Source organism: Hirundo rustica, chromosome 27 (assembly GCF_015227805.2).
Source record: "Hirundo rustica isolate bHirRus1 chromosome 27, bHirRus1.pri.v3, whole genome shotgun sequence".
NCBI classification, from domain to species: domain Eukaryota; kingdom Metazoa; phylum Chordata; class Aves; order Passeriformes; family Hirundinidae; genus Hirundo; species Hirundo rustica.
In genome coordinates, this window is record NC_053476.1 from 294782 (window position 1) to 311773 (window position 16992).

Here is a 16992-nt window from a genome sequence, read left to right on the forward strand (position 1 = left end):
GGTTTGCTCCCCAGAGGGATCCCATTCAGGGTTTTTCTCCCAAATTTGCCCTAAACCAGGACACTGGAACAATTAGATTTGCCTTATTTAATGCAAAGCTACACTTCCCTTTGCCCCTTGAAAAAACCTTCAGTCAAAAAACCACAGACATTTCTTTTTATTCTGCTTAGCTTTGGTGTCATTTTTCTTTGCTTTAGGTGAACTGGCACTGACATGAAACATTTCTTTCCTGACAAGGAATTTTCTGTGCCCCCCCCCCCCCCCTCTCCTGAGCACACACATGGGATTGAGGATAAGAATTCATCGTGGTAACAAGCTTAAAGGAGTGGATTGTGCAGCCAGGACCAGAGGAGGATGTGAGCAATTGGGTGGCAACTCCTTGGGCTGATCCAGGAGCTAGGAATGGCAAAACAACCCCTTGAGAATGCTTCGAGCTCTCTCTGCTCGAGTGCTTTCTGCTGAGCTGCTTTGGAAAAGCCTCATTTTTAATTAAAAAGAGGCTTTCCCATCTTCTCAGATCCCCCCTTCCCTCCTCAGTGAAGCAGTCCTGCAGCTGCAGGGAATGCTTTGCCCTGGTGGATGAAATGACCTTGTCCCTTCCTGATGGATTTTGTAACAGTGTGAGAAGCAGCTATACACATACACTGGGGAGCTGAAATCATCAGCCAGAGAAATCCATGGTCTGAGTCAGTCCATGGGCTGGGAGCCTTTGGGACAGCACCTATCCACCCCAGGCAAGGGATGCTGATCCTCATTGTGTTCCTTTTCAAGCCTAATCAGAGACTGTCATGGTTTGCAGATGTTTGGGGGTGCAGCTGACCTGACTTGCTGAATGCATCACGTTGACCTCAAGTCCAGCCTGATATTCCTTCTTCACTGCTACTGTGGGAGGCAGCTTTCTGACAAAGCATCCAGCTGTGCCCATGTCCCAGTCCCAGCTGAAATCAGGGGCTCGCCGACAGGAATTTTTGATGGATACCTAAACTATCCAGCTGGAGCATCACAATGAGCCTGAATTCCCAGGGATATCACCCTGCACTGGGGGCTTGAAGGAGGATTGGTAAAACCATGGTCATAAGAGGGCAGGAGAGGAGAGCTCTGTGAGGCTCAGGTGCTCCATGTCCTGAGATGAGAGTTTGCACCACCTGCACCCCCTGAACCCGGACAGCATAACCCCAGTACGCCTCCACCCTGCACCCCACTGCTGTGGAAGAAACTTTTCCAGCTCAGTGCACATGCCTTGAGAGCGCTGGCACTCTGTTGACTTCGCTGTCCAGCCACACATCCTTGAAACTGAGAGATTAAGGGACTGGTGACCTAGGAGAGGAGAGCCCACGCCACGTTTGGGAGGAGGAATGCTGCGCACAGGCACGAGGCAGCGCTGGTCCATGCAACCAGCAGATCCCCTGCTGAGCCACGCACTGCGGGACCACTGGGCTCGTGTTATCAGCATGTGTCATTTCCCAAGGGTTCTGAAGACATTAACAAATTGAGTCTCAGGGCCCTGCTGCAACTCTCATTAGCATCATCCTAACAACTCTTCATGTTAAATAGCTCAAATCAAAGTTTCCAGTTTAGTAAATATCCCTCCATAGGAATCACTGTCTCCATCAGGCAGGGCCTAAATGGACCCCAAGGAGCAGGGCTGGTGCTGAACTCCACTTCTCAAGCAGACATAAGACAATTAATTCCATCTCTACCTCTTCTTCTAAGTCCCCTCCTCCAGACAGAAGTGGCTCTCATATGTGTCAGCCCCATCCAAATTAATGAATTGCTCAGAAATTGCAGGTTGGATGTGTAGAGACAATGAACAATTTGGAAATCTGAAGCCTCACATTCTCCCATCTGCCAGAGAGATGGACACTGAGGTGCAATAAATCCCGGTTGGAATCACGCTGATAAATCCCCACTGAGCAAAGCCCCGTCCTTGCAGAAAGCAGTGCCTAATGCTTGAGGACGTTGGTGATTCCAGGGCAATCCATCAGCAAACCACAGCAGAAATTCTCCCCCATTTCTGACCTCTCCTTGGGGCTTGGGGGGTTCCAGCAGTGGGTGGAAAAGGCCATGAGCTGGGCATGAGGATTCTCTGGGACCTGCCTGCTGCCCAGGCTCAGGATTTATCACAGCTTAATAAGGCCAAGAACACACCCTCACTGAGCAGAGTGATGAAACCTTCAGGGAGTAAAGCACATGAGTGATGACTAAGTTTCTTGTCTGACCAGACATCTAGGCATTGCCATTCCACAGGCAGCTTTGCTGTCCCCTGGTTTTCTGCCTCCACCTCGTGGGCTTGGGAAGCTTCTTCCAGGGCAAGGTAGCCTGGGTTTGGCCAGATGCTGGATCAGCTGGTGCCAAGATGGCATTTGTGAAAAAGGAGCGGTTAATGCTGCTGTTAATGGGTGGTGGGCAGCCATCCCTCAGCTCTGGATGCCCATGGCCATTCCTCAGCACCCAGTCCTGTGGCCAGCCATCACCCTGATGGAGAGTTCCTTGATGCCCTCTCTGATTCTCATTCAGCCACGGAAAATGAACACTGCAGCATCCCAGAGCTGGGGAGGTCTTTTCTCCTTGTCCTTGTGAGCTCCACTCCTTCTCACACCTCTCCTCCTCCAAAACCTGTCACTGAACCAGACTTGTCACTGCTGAGGTGACATCCAAGTCACATCCTGAATATAGTTTTGGCTCAAGCTCTGACCTGATTGGATCAAACCCATGTACAATGTTGAGTAGGAGTGGGCTGTCCTTAACCCTGCTGCTCCCACCCATCAGGGCTTAGCCAGCCCTGGCCATAGCTATATCCCCAGAAGCTCTTCATGACTGGTGGCCTCCCAAAGTGCTCAAAGGCACTTGTATAGGAGTTCTGGGAGGCGAAAGTTGCCTGAGCCCAGAGCCATGGTGGCCACACTACACTGGTGACATGGTCTCTACAAAAAGTCAAAACCTCCAGTCATCATCCCTGGGCAGGGGGTGGTAGAGGAGGTGGACATAGGGCCCAAGTCCTGGTGTCCCTGGGCATGGCACAGAACAGGCAGCCAGCCCTGATGTCTCTATCCATCTGCCCCTCTGCTCAACAGATATTTATTTTCTTTATTTTCACCTGAGATCTGCACCCTCTACTTGCCTCCACTGTCACCCTGCAAGGAGGCTGCAGCAGCACCAGTGGAGGGCTGCGATGCAGCATCCAGACATCTCACCTCCCCAAAAAGGATCCACGCAACAGAAGATGAGCCCAGAGACACCCCTGACATCCTCTTCCATGAGGTCCCTGGGGGTGGCTCGAGTGGGCTGGAGCTGGGGCCGGGGGACACTCACCGGTGTGGTTGGTGACAGGCGGCAGGCTCTCGCAGTACTGCTCCTGGATGGAGGCTGCAGCCGGGCTGTCGCAGAGGAGGAATGCCTGGATGGGGAGAGAGCAGACAGGGGTGGGGTTATATGTGCAATATGCTGCCCCCCCATCCCCAAATGCCTCCTTGGGTCAGATCTGAGCTTGCCCATGTCTGGGTGAGTACCACCCCCAGAGCTGCACAATGGACATGTACTGTTTTCAGGATGGTTTCCTATGGAAACTGTGCTTATCTCAGCCCAAGGCTGGGGGACTGCTCTCTGTTTCCCACCTCTCTTCTCCTGCCTCGAACACCCCCCTCAGTGAACCCTTCTGCAGCCCCTGCTGAATCATGGAACCTCTGCTATTTAGCATTTTAATCAACACTTTTGGGTTTAGCATCTTTCAATCCTGAGAGCAGACAGGGGAAACATGATGAGCCTGACACCACGCTTGGATTTTCAATCCCTCACTGAAATCACAGTCTTGTAACCTGTCAGTGGGAAGATGTTCATACACGTCCTTAAGGAGATCTGATCTACAGACAACCAGCTCTGGCTAAAGTCTTTTTTTCAGGAGAATTGTCAGCAAACACCAACATTCCCAGTGAAAGCATGGACTATGATCTACCCAGCTCTGCTAAAACTCTGCACAAGGAGCTATTTTGGAAAAAAATATTATTGAATTATTGTGCCTTTGCAGGAGTTTGGGGAAACTAAAAGCAAGAAAGGCAATTGCCAGGATGAAGGGATTGTAAGGATGGCAGAGGGATAGTGCTGTTGGTCTCACAGCTCACCAGAGTGCCAGATGAGGGAAGGAGGGGACCTGGTATTTTGCACAACACAGATTCCTACACAAGCAGCTGCCCAGTCTCTCCTCCAGCTCAGAGCAAATGGTGGATGAGGCTCAACTCCACTTATTTCACCGTCAATGACTGACCAAACCCCCTGGAGAAAACTCACTGGTTAAATGACAGAGCTGCACCCCAAAGTATGTCACATACACATCCACTGGGAAACAGTCCTGAGCCTGAAGGCAGAAAGGGCTGCACCTCCCCTGCGTGCAGGTAAGCTCCTGGCTCCTCAGGGACAACAACCTCTGCCTTCCCCATCAGCCAGACTGATTCCTAATGCCTGACCTTCCTTCCCGAGTGCCATTTACCTCCCAAACTGCTCTGAACAGGGAGACGACGTTCCTCATCTTGTCCTTGAGCCATAGAAACACTGTCTGCTCTTGCTGGCACACCCAGCCATCCTCTTGCCTTACCAAGGCATTAGCAGGATTTATTCCATAGCCACAGAGACAAGCTCAGCACTCACTTGCTCTTTTCCAAACAACTGTTTACTGCCTTGTGAAGCTGGTTTTGACAAGAAGAGAGATGTCAGGCAGACGTGTAAGTGGAGCTGAGAATAGCTCCCTTGTTGTGACTGCTCCAGATGGCACAGGGGATCCAGCAGCTCAACCCTGCCCTGGTGAGGGAGCTGCTTGGAGCTCCTGGGTACTGGTCCTGCAGGAGCCCAGCACCTCCTGAGTCTCCTTTCAGAGAGCTGAGATGACCTACACTCCAAACAGGGAGGAATCAAGGTGCAGGGAGTCTGCTCCCCTCTGTGTTGATGCCCACAGCTGGTGCCTACCACACCTGGTGACTCTTGACATGGGCAGATGGGACAGAAGGATTCTGCCCAAAAGATGGCTGGGATGGTTTGTCTACCTGACTTTCAAGGCTTTCAAGTGTTAATTGGATGTGTTTCTCCTAATCCCAGTCTGCTCCAGCCTGGTAGTGCTTGTTCTCCTTCCAGACACAGGGAGAGGTCTTGGCACTGAGCAGCACACGGAGCAAGCCACAGGCAGAGAGGGGTGTGGATGGAGCAGTCACTGGCTCTTTGCAGGCTTTGTAAATGAGCTGAAACAGCTACAGAAGGTAGGAAGGAAAAAAAAGGATCCCCAAAACAGAACTAAGCTTTTTAACCAAGCTCTGAATCTTGTCTCACTGCAGTGTAGCCAAGGCTCTTGACAGAAGCAGAGGTTTTGTTCCACTCCTGTCAGCATTTTGAGGGGAATAAGCAGGGGTGGTGGCAGCTGCAGAGAGATTGCCCCAGTGAAAAAATTCTTATCTGGCACTTGCTAGTCACCATCTTATCTGTTTTGCTCTTTGTGGGTTAGTGCAACTCCCCCCCATGCTTTTACAGAGAGAACAGGACAAAGCTCCGTCCTTGAAGAGCTTCTCGTGCCAGAGTAGCGCTGCTTTGTAAGATGCCACATGCTGCCCAGCAGGGCCCAGCCTGTCCGGGCTGGAGCCAAGCTCACCTCAAGAGCCCCAGCACAGCAGTGGGTTGTGCTCAGGCCAGAGAGAGGCCGTGTTCCTCCACCCTCCCGGCCCTGACTTCACACAGCTATGGCAGATCCTACTCTGCAGGCAGGAACACCTCTGTGACCTCTCTCAGCCTGCCGACATCCTGAAGAGCCCTCAGCTGTCCGCAGAGGAAGGCAATCTGCTCCTCTGGAAGCAACCGCTTTGCACAGTGCTCCCAGTTAGCCCAGGGAGCTGCTCCCACAGGGATGGATGATGGTTCTGCTGGGAGCTGCATGGGCCCCATGAGGACCCACACTGGCAGCAGCTTTTTCTCCATCAGGAACCACTATTGTCTCCCCTGCTGTTGCCTTAGCTCCACCCAGCTCTGTTCCAGGCTCTGTAACATCCCTGTTGCATACACAGGGATGGTTCTGTTTTAACCTTGGACTTCATGGAGCACCAGCTCCTTCCTTTCATACCTACATTTTCTGTAGCAGGACCAGCCCCCCCTAAGTCCTCACTGCACAGCTCAGACACAAAAACCTGACACTGCTCCCGTGCTTCCTGCATCCCACACAGAGCAAATATCTGCTTTGTTTGGTGTCCCACCACTCACCATGTCAGGGCTGTCCTAGAGGGGAAACTGAGGCACTGAGGACCATCTGCCTAAGGTCACTCAGGCTGTGGGGCACCATGTGGGGCAGATCTCTCCAATCTGGACACACCAACCACGTCCTGGTGCCACCAGGGCTCAAATATAAATAAATAAATAAATAAATAAATAAATAAATAAATAAATAAATAAATAAATAAATAAATAAATAAATAAATGTTTTTTTGGAGCTGCTCCTGTGCAGGACAGGGTGGCAGGTGCCCTGGGCCAGGAGATGCAGCACAGTAGACCAGGACAGTGTCAGCCCATCAGCAGTGGGAGTCTGGCTGCTGCTGTGGGGGTGAGCAGCACAGTCACACACACAAGGCGTCAGACTCTGTGACCTGCCATTGACCTGGCAGAAAAATTCAATTAATAACAATTAGTAATTAATATCCCCTTGCAGTGCTTTTGCTCTCCAAAGCAATCCACGGACACTAATTAACACCTCTGCAACCTCACCCCCTGCACTGTGCTACCCAGACACAAGCATGCGTCCCCACCCAGGATAACGCTGCCTCAAAAAAGAGGGGATCTGCATGGCAGGAAGGGCTGACAGCTCTGAGCGCGAGATAGATGGCTTGCAGACTGATTAGCAAACTAGGAGGTCCAGTGCCGAGGGGCTGTGATTGGAGAGCAGAGCGATTAGTGGGATTGTACCCTGGGATGACGCCCGGGGAGACAGGGACTTTGCACAGAGCAAAGGAGGGCAGTGGGAGCAGTGGATAGGGATGGCAACCATGACTTTCCTGGGAGGGGGAACGACACCAGCCACCCTGGAGTTGTCCTTGCTGTAGGGACCTCTGACCCATCGGTTCTGCTCCCTGGCTTGGCTGGGCTTGGTGCCCACTACAACACTTGCTGTAGAAGAGGAAAGACCTCCTGGAATACACAGGCAGGGAAGGGCTGAGCAGCTGCTGCCCTGGACCTTTGCTGAGGTTCCCTGGGGCATTAGGCTGGGATGGAGCCTGCTCTTGGCTCTGAGCCTGATGCAAAAGGTGCCAGACTTTGGGTGTTAAATACAATGAGTGTTAAAAGAGCTGGATGCCAACTTCAGATGGCAGAGCAGCATCGGTGGTGTAGGAAGGGAGCAGCACGTCCTGCCAGGACTGCAGCTAGAGGCTGGAGGTGGCCTGCAACAAAAACTGCCCCTCAAATATGCTTGGAGGTGCTTCCAACCCCCTGTGTCTCCTGGGATCTCTTTGCCTTTGTCTCCTCTGACTTCCAGGCAGTTTTCTGCAGCTGGGAAGCTTCTTACCTGCTCCACCTGGAGGGCTTTCATTTGGACCAGTTTCATCCTCAACTGAATCCACAAATGAAACCTCCAGGCAGCATCTTGTCCATGAAGGAGGTTCTTTACACCTGTCTTAGACCTGGCAGTAACCTGCCTTGCCACCCATGATCTCAGGGTTCCTCCAAGCCCCTTCACTGCCCTACCAACCGCCTGCCGCTTCTTCCTTGCTTTTCCAAAGCCCCATCCCAAGCCCTGCCAACATCGAGACACCAAGGCAAAGCTCAGGCAATGGAACAACGCTCAAAACAAGACCCATGGGGGGATTTTTTATGGCTGATGTTACTCAGGGGGAGAGCAGGCAGTGAGAACATCTCCATCTGGCATTAAAATCTGCGCGTTTATTAATTTATCTGTATTAGAGGGCCAGTGCCTCTGGTGTGTAGACAGGAGCTTTGTGAGAATGTTTATTCTGTTTGAAGTCTCTCTCCAAGTGTGCTGGATGCAGATCCTAACAAAAGAATATCAGTCAGGGCTAAATGAATGCCCTGTAAAACCTGATTTATGAACAATTAAAGGTTTTCCTGGATTAAGCTCAGGTCTCCTTTGCTTGCCCTAAGTAATTCTGACCTCATTTGTCTGTCAAGACAGACATGGATTTTTGGGGACAGGTGAAAAAATGACTAATGGCATTTGAGTGTTGCAAGCTAAAGGCACAAACAAGCTGGAGAAGGGGACACAATCCATGCAGCTCCTATGGGATCTGGATTTGCAGGGGCAAAGGCTGCTGACGAAGGCTGGAGTGATGGACACAAGCCTGGGGGAGGGCTGTTTTTCTAAGGCAATTATATTAAACTCTTCTGCATATTGTACAGGTGGAACTCCTGTGCATTGACAGGTATTTTCAATTTGGGATTGGATATTTTTCCCTCCAGCTCTGTCCCAAACCCCACATCTTGATTGCTCCAAATCTCCTCCTTCACCCATCACCTTTTTAGGTTACGCCCTGGGATGAACAGCCGCAATTTAATATCGCCTTTTTTTTTTTTTTTCCGGTTTATTCACATTCACAGCTCAGGAAAGCTTGGCTGCACCAAAGCTGCATCTGCCACTGCCATTCCCGAATGGATAGTGCAGATTTCAGGGGTGGAAGAGGGACTGTAATGCTGTTGTAAAATGCCAACCCACTTTGCCCTTGGCCATTGGAATGGAGGTGACTGCTCGTGGGAGGGTGACTGTGGATGAAGCAGAGAAGGAGAGGCTCTTCTATCAGCTCAGAATACAGTTAGGGAATAAAGGAAAAACAACAGATGGGCCCCGGGTATGTTATTCCATCTTCAGAAAGAGCCACTCTCTCCTGAGTGACAGCTCTGAGGTGTCGGACAATGGCTCCTGGGCTCTGCTTGGTGAGGGAACCCCATGATTTGGGGGTTGATTTGTGCTTTCTTTGGGTTCAAAAATTGTTCTCACAGACAAAGCCATAGATGCATCTTCTCTAAACACTGAAGACTCAATTGCAGCTCGAGCTTGTCGCTCACAACTGACTTCTAGGCTAACCCTGCGCAGGATTTTGGGTGAGCAGAGCTGGATTCCAGGGCAGGGTTGAGCTGGTGGTGCAGGATATTCTCATCGTATTCCTATATATTCATCCTATGGTGACAGAGTAGTTATTCAGGGAACAGGCTGTGACTTTTCCATTCACTTCCTCGCTGGCGATGTGAAACCACAGGGATGATTTCATACACCCTGAATCAACTCCAGCTTTTAAGGAAAGCGAGGACTGGAAGAGATCCCCAGGGTCAGCATGTCCTGCAGCTGCAGCTCTGCGTCTTATGCAAGGATCAGAGCATGGAAGGGGCAGGGGCTGTTTTTTGGGCTTATTGCTGCTGGAGGTGGTCAAGTGAGAGGAGAGGGGGAAACTATCCCACCCTCAGCATCAATCTCTGATTTTTCATAAAATGTTTTTTTCAGTTTTATCAGCCCCAGAAATGTTATTGGCTCCTGACAGAGCTGCAGGTGGAATGGTTTATTTTAATCCCTTTTTTAGTTTGTTTAAATGACTTGCAGGGCGCCAGGGAGCACTTGGCAGCAAGTCTGGCTGCCTGTCTCCTAGTCTATCCAACACCCTGAGGGATGTCTATCCAGTAAAGCAACATGGGCAAACTGATGCTAAAGTGGAGGTGCTAGCCAGGTGCATGGGGAACACCTGAACGGTGCCAATCCAGTATCTACAGAGGAGGTTTGTCCCTTCTGAGCTCTCTGGTGGAGCTGGGCTGCTGCAGGTCTCTGCACTCACAGGCTGGATGCTGCTGCAGGTACACCTGGCTGCAGGGATGCACTCACAGCTGGAGTTTCATGGTCCTTTAGCACATGCTGCCCCCAGGAGAGGGTTGGGACTGGTTCTGGAAAAGCATCTGAGTTTTGAATGCATGTATTTATAAGAAAAAAGAGCTTGACTGCAAAGGGAGTTGTAGATTGGCTGTTTCTTTTTGGAGCCAGATGGGAGAGGCTTCTCTTTGCCTGGATTGGTTTTTGTGACCCCCCTCCCAGTCCCAGCCCCAGTACAGGGGTGGTTTTGTCTCGAACTCTGGAAGATTTTTGTGGACCTTGTTACTCCAGCTTCACAAGAAGAATATCCTTGGGGAACCTTGGGCATCACCTGGGGATGGTGAGGGAATCCCCTGAGCCTAAGGAGCTTTGACGGAGGATAGGAACTGTGTCTCAGCACCTTTGGGCTTCTTTTGGACCACTTTTTGCTCACCGAGGTTATTGGGAGCTGTTGCTCACATGGCTATCCCCACCAGAACATGACCTTACTGCACTGGGTCTGTGCTGTCCCCACAGACTGGAGAAGAAGGACCTGGGCTGGGGGAAAAGATCCTGCCCTGTCTCACTTTTATTTCTTACATCAGAGCCAAACAAAACCTGAACCAGGGAATGTAACAGCAAAAGAGCTCCCATAAATCCCATAAATCAGGTTTAGTGGGTTGCAGTGATAGGAGAGAGCAGCTGCTCAGAAGAGGAGTTTTTAGGAACAACACCAACTTGGCAGGGGGGGTCTCCTGGTGCACATCTTTCCTGGCCCAGAGGTGCAGCTGATGTGTGAGATGCATGGTGGGGTGCCCAGCCCGTGGTGTACAAGCCATAGCAGTGCCACTGGGGAGGGCTCTCCCTTCACTTTACCTGCTGTTTTAACTTTGCAGTCCCAGCTGGGCCACTGAGACACCATTCTGCAGGCACCCAGGCAGATTTGCTCTTTTACCCCTCCTTGACACAGAGATTTTATCAAAAACTGATCATTTTGTTTAACTGCCACTATAGGTTTGTTCAAATAAAACTAAAAATTTCACTGGAAACCCTTTCATCTCATTTGTCCAGAGTTTGGGATTTAAACAAGCTTTGGGCTGTGAATGCTTTCCTCCTTGATAAGCCCTCAAGGAGAAGGAATATAGCTTCTGACAAAGCATTTGCATATTGTGCAGAGCTGCAAAATTAGTGGTGGCTACACTTCCACAGAGAGCAAATGAGAAAAAGTCTTGTGCTTTGCAGGTGCAGGGGGAGACAGGAGAGGTTTCCTTAGAAAATTCATTACGAGGGGTACAATGGGGCTCTGCAGTTGTATTGTCTGCATCCATCACACCCCCAGAGTGGCCACCCCCTCCCAGCAGCCTGGGAAGCTGCTGGCAGCTGGTTTCACTGGGAGCTGCAAGGCTGGGAGTTGCTGGGAGTCCTGGGCTGAGCTCAGGAGGACCTGGCTGCAATTCTCCCCCCTCTTTAAATGATCACTCACTTCAGCCCCGCTCCCTGATAGTTTTTGAGCATCATGAGCTCTTGCCAAGCCCCAGCGCCTCGACTGGAGGAATTCTCCCGAGGGCCCTTTGTGTTGCGGTTTCTCTTTTTACTTTTCCCTTCAAAGAAATCGAAAAGTCACTGCGGAGAACGCAAGCGGAGCAGGGCGCAGGGGTGATGGGGAGGAGGCGGAAGGGCCCTTATGGGAGAAGAGTACTTAAAGCATCTTACCTGTAGCAGGAGGAGGAGGGCAGGACGCAGGCTGGGCACCATCCTCAACTGTCCCTGCGTCGCTGCGCTCTCCGGGGCATGGCTGGCAGCGTCCCCGCTCCTGCTGGGCTTCTGCTGCCGGGGCGAGAATCCTCGGGCTTCCAGCGAAGGAGCGTGGCGGGTCCCCGCGGAGCTGCGCGGAGGCTGCGGATCCTTCTGCGTCCCGGTCCTGCCTTTTATAACCACCCTGGAGCCGGTCCTCCGGCTGCCCACCTTCCAGCTCGCCTGGCGATGGGCTACATCCCTCCTCACAAGCCTCCCACTCCCCCTTCTCTCCCTCCTCCTCTCCCTCCTCCCCTTTTCCTTCCTCCACCTCCCTGGTGCCTTCCATTTGATTTTTTTCCCCTTTCTTCTTCCCTCCCTCAGCATCTTCAGCAACAGAAACTTCCCACGGGCCCAGGGACCGCCCTCCTGGCTCTCCTTGGAGTGGGGCTTCTCCTCTCCACCCCTCTCACTCCCATCGTGCAGACGCTGTGGGGTCTGTCCTGCGGAGCCTGGGGGCTTCCCTTGTGTCTGCAAAGGGTTTGGGGCTGGAATTTGTCGGGGATGAGGGGGTGAGTGCGTGTTATGCATTTGGGGATTTCACTCCAGGGCTCTGGCAGAGGAACTGGGACAAGGTGAGGTTTCCCTCGTCAGCCTTTGCAGCCCCTCTGCAAAATGGATGGTGAACACGAAGGGAGGGCACAGCCCCTTTTCCACAGGAGTGGGGTGGAAGGGATTTCAGCCCTGCCTTGTGAGGGAGACGCTCCTGACGGGAGGACGGGGATGTGGGGCAGGTGGATGCAGGGCTGTGCGGGGGGTGTTTGATCATAAGAGCGGAGCTGGAGGGGCTGCTGGCACCGTGCTTTGTCCCGTAGGATGGGTGGTGGGAGGGGCAGAGGTGATGGGGCAGGACCAGGAGGGCTTTGAACTGATAGAGAACGGGGAGGACAAGTGTGCCGGGGAGGGTGGGGGACAGTGGTGTAGGAGAACCTGGATGATGATCTTAAGGTCTTGGATAATGACATTTCCTTTCTCCCCCAGCATAACCCTCAGGCTTTAAAGGGTCTCCTGTCCCACCTCTGTGTCTCAGTTCCTGCCATGCCCTGGCAGCTGTGCCCCGGTCTCTTGGGGAGGGATCCCACATACTCCTGTCTCTTGGGATGCCATGGTCAGGATTGGGTCCGTCCCTGAGACGGATGAATTTCTGGCTGGGTTAAACCTGCTCCCCCGTGCCAGGGCAATTTTAGAGCATGCCTTCTGTACCCGCTGAGGTTTAGGGGTATGCCCCAGTTGTGGGTGCTGCACCTATCCTGGGAGTGAGCTGAGCTCCATCAGCCCGAGGTGGGCTGGAGCAGACAGCCAGCCAAAACATTGTGCTTCCTTCTTTCCTTGAGGAAATAAGGATCAATGAGGTGTACTGCTGTGAAGGGGAAAACATTGCCATGGGGCATGATAACCATCCAGGGGTGTGATATTTCCCTTAACTGATGATGGTTCATCCACCACCAGCCTCTCATGGGGTGCTGGATCACGTTCCCAACTGCAGCCTCTGTCTCTAATAATAGCTGCAGACCACAGCGGGTTGCAGATAGATCAATAGGAGGACAGTGTCCCTTGATGAATTCATGGCCACAGCCTCCATCCATCTTCACTGAGCTGCTCTTTGTCTCTGGAGCACCCAAGAGGGCAGGAGGGGATAAAGGTCCTCCCTGAGCTGTGGGACCAAGGCACAAGGACTGGCCAGGTCTGTGCCCCTGCATGTGGGGGCACCCAGTGACCCATCCCAGCCCAGTAATTAAAGGGAATAAACAAGACAGACATAAATCTTCTGGCTTTAGCTAGCTGGGTTTAATCAATTGTGTCACTGCTTTGGCAAAGAAATCTGAAAATATATAAAGCTCTCGTAAATTCAGGAAACTTTTTGTTTCTGAGGTCTCTTAACATCCCTCCCCTGACAAGGATGAGATGAGACAGACTCTAGATCCACCCTTGTGTTACCTTTCACTTCAATAAACCTACAGAAAATACAAAGTTTTCTAAAAATGGCATGAGAAAGCTCACAATCACTTTGAGCAGCCTGGATGCAGCTGAGTGCATCATACGATCATAGAACGGTTTGAGTTGGAAGATCATTTAGTTCCAACCTCCTGCCATGGGCCACCTTCTGCTACTGCAGGTCTAGGGCACAGTTCCTGGTCACAAAACACACTCTGGTTTTGGGGGCTGCTCAGGGCTTTGTGCACCCAGGGGGGAGAAGGGACCCTGCAATAAGAAGGACCAGAGACCTCATTCCCACACCAAGACCAAGGATTGTCTTTCACCATCTCAGCCTGCCCATGGCGACTAAGTAGGACATGTGGGATGGCCATGCTGTGCTCAGGTGCCCAAAGTGTGAGCTGATGCAGGGAAGGCAGAAGTGAACACTATTTTTAGTTAAGGAATTGGTTGCCAGGGATGTGAAGATAATTCCTTCCCCATAGATCAGGGAAAAGGCTGCAGTGCTGTTTGAAGCACCTAATTAAGGGGATATATAGTAAAATGCAACTTGTCAGGTGTAGCAAAGGAAAAATAAAACATCCACCAAGATGTGGAAATCAGTCCATTCATCATGGTTAATCTCAAACTTCTCGGTGCGGCGCAGACACAAACATGGGAATGGGTATTAGGAATGGAGACAATGAAGAGAAATATTGGATCTCCAGGAAGGAGGCAGAGGAGAGGTTTAGTCTGACTTATCTGCCTTCGGTAAATTATTACATGTAACTGCATGTGGTTTGATGATCCTGTGTCTGAGCAGCTCCATGACAGTGGCTCTACTGTGCTGTTTGTGGACTTACACCACTGCCCTGCTCCAACCCTGTCCCTGCAGGCAACCCTCCCCTGGTTTGGGAAAACTCCATGTGTCCCTCCTGCACTATAGGGACTGGTCCATGCACTGAAAGGGGGCAGGGAAGTGTGTCCCTGCTTCCCACATGGGGCATTGGTAGCAGGGCTTTGCTTCCAGCTGGGGCATCTGTAGGAAAAAATAATGCTGAGTGTCCTGGACATTTAGGTCAGGTTGGTGGAAGGGTGGAGTTTAGCTTCTCAGCTGAAATCTCTGCTGAGATCAGCAGTGTTCCTCAATTTCCCCACCTGCGTGTTGGGACTGTTTCTTTCCCAGGAGGTCGAGTGGAGCTGTGAATGCTCGGAGTGCTGCTTGGGGGAGGACAGGCTGTCAGCACGTGGGGCTGTGTTAGCAACTGCAGGCTGAGAAAAAAATCCGACCCAACACACTAAGTTTCTCTCAGGAGACTTGTTTTTTGCCTGGCTTTTAAAATTAGCTTCCAGGTTTTCTGTCCTGTGTCCTTTTCCCTCCTCCTAGACCTGCAGTGACGGGAACATGCTCTCAAACTCTGCCTGACAAAAGAAAGTGGCTGTTGGGACCAGATTTCCTTCATTCCTGGTCACCACATAGGATAATCATGCCTCAAATTTGGGTATCTCTGATGTATTTGACCATTCTGTATCACCTGCTTCACCCCTGCAAATCTCACAGCTGCTCTGAGATGAAGAGCAAGACAGATGAAGCCACAGCCCCACTGAAAACATTTCAGTGAAGAAAACCAAAGATGTTACCAACCTCATTTAGTGTGTATTACCTTAGAGCTGGGCTGGCAGATTTTCTTCGTCTTGAAGGCCTTGCAAAATGCTTGGGTAGCCTCTGGACACTTCAGACCCCTGTTCATCCCATCAAACTCTGCTGGAGATGCAGAAGAAGGAAGAAGGAAGACAAACCAGCTTCCTGCTGGAAGAAGGAAAGCTCAGACACACGGAGTTGGGTTTACTCTGACTCATTGCTCCATGCAGCAAGTGTGTGATTCCTTCATTTACACAAATAATTCCCTCCTGCCATTTCTTCTTCTCACACTGTGTCCATTGAAAGGACATCCCACATTAACAGAAACACGGCAACTGCAAACTAAAACAAGTAAACTCAAGGAAACCCACAAAGATCTGGGATCTAACTGAATTTCTCACTTGCTTCTTGAATTTCTCAAAAGTGCTTGCCATGTTTTTCAAATTGCTTTTGGGAGGATGTGCCAATTTTGAATAGAACAGAAACACAAAAGCTTTTGTTTTACAGCTAATTAAACCTCAAGGCAAAATGCTAAACTGATCACAATAAAAGTCATAATTATTATTTTTCTCATTCAAAGCTAAGTCAACTGAAATTTCCCAATCAGCAGTTGGCATTTCCCATCAAACAGATCACAGTGGTTTGTGGTTGGGAAAAACTCCATGGTTTTATTCTGGAAAACTGATCCCATCAATGCACCAGCTGAAAGTGGCTCTGTCTTCACACTTTCTGTGTGTGACACAACCCTGCCAGCTTTGAGCCTCTTTGTGGCTGTGTCTGTTTGGCAGCACAGGGACCCATCACGATTCTGCTGCATTGGCCTCGGTGTTGTACAGATGTACATGAGTTCCAGGGATGTACATGGATGTACATGGAAGTACAGAGGCTCTTGCATGGATCGTGGAGTCATAAGATTGGAAAATGCCTCCCAGATCGAGTCCAACTTGTGCCCCATCCCCACCTTGTTACCAAGCCCTGAGCACTGAGTGCCATTTCCTGATGTTCCTTAGACTCCTCCAGGGACGGGGACTCCAAACCTCCCTGGGCAGCCCCTTACAATGCTTAATAGTTCATTCCATGAGGAAATACCTCCTGATGTCCAACCTGAACCTCCCCTGTCAGAGCTTGAGGCCATTCCCTCTCCTCCCTTGTCCTCCTGTCCCTGTTCCCTGGGAGCAGAGCCCGGCCCCCCCTGGCTGTCCCCTCCTGTCAGGGAGTTGTGCAGAGCCAGAAGGTCCCACTGAGCCTCCTTTTCTCCAGGCTCAGCCCTCCCTCTGTCCCACAGAGGAATGTGCATATCCAGAGTGTTGCACTCACACGTTTGGGCATAACCCCACAGCATCATGGACATGGACATGTCATGGGTGGTACTGCAGAGATCATGGCAAGGATTGTGACATCCTCAGAAATAGTTTGTGGTAAAAATACCTCCCCACTCCTCAAGTCTGTGAATACCCATCAAGGCAGGAAAGGTTCTGGATGTCTTTCAAACCTGGTTATTTATTCCCTGTATGTTTGATGAAATATTAATCTCCTCATTTCCAAAAGGCAATCAAATAAAACGGAGAAGAGATGACGCACAGGGCCTCAACACAGACAACAAAAAGTATCAAAATAAAAATGAAATAAAATTCCAAATGTAATGTGAAACTCTATGAAAGATATCTCTGTGCTGGCACAAAGGGCAGAGACGAAGTGACCTGGTGTCCTCAGGGCTTGGGAGGCCAAACAGGACCATGCAGGGAAGGGGATGAAGAGGTTGTACCAGGCAGTTGCTCAAGTTGGTCTGAAGCTTTTCTCTGAGAACTGTTGGTGGGATTTTTTTGAAGATTTCCCC

The 16992-nt window shown here is 50.9% G+C and overlaps 1 protein-coding gene across 2 annotated transcripts in view; it reads right to left on the reverse strand.

Moving 5' to 3' along the window:
* CRHR1 (corticotropin releasing hormone receptor 1) overlaps positions 1 to 11710 on the reverse strand; it is a 28268-nt gene extending 16558 nt beyond the window's left edge. The window contains exons 1-2 of one of the 2 annotated variants that reach the window (XM_040087461.2): positions 11519 to 11710; positions 3313 to 3397 (exon numbers count right to left, since the gene is read on the reverse strand). In XM_040087461.2, coding sequence (XP_039943395.1) covers positions 3313 to 3397; positions 11519 to 11560 — 127 coding nt within the window. In that variant the 5' untranslated portion in view covers positions 11561 to 11710. The remainder of the gene's footprint in view (positions 1 to 3312; positions 3398 to 11518) is intronic. The other variant, XM_040087460.2, reaches the window with a different exon arrangement.
* Positions 11711 to 16992: the final 5282 nt, after the last annotated feature.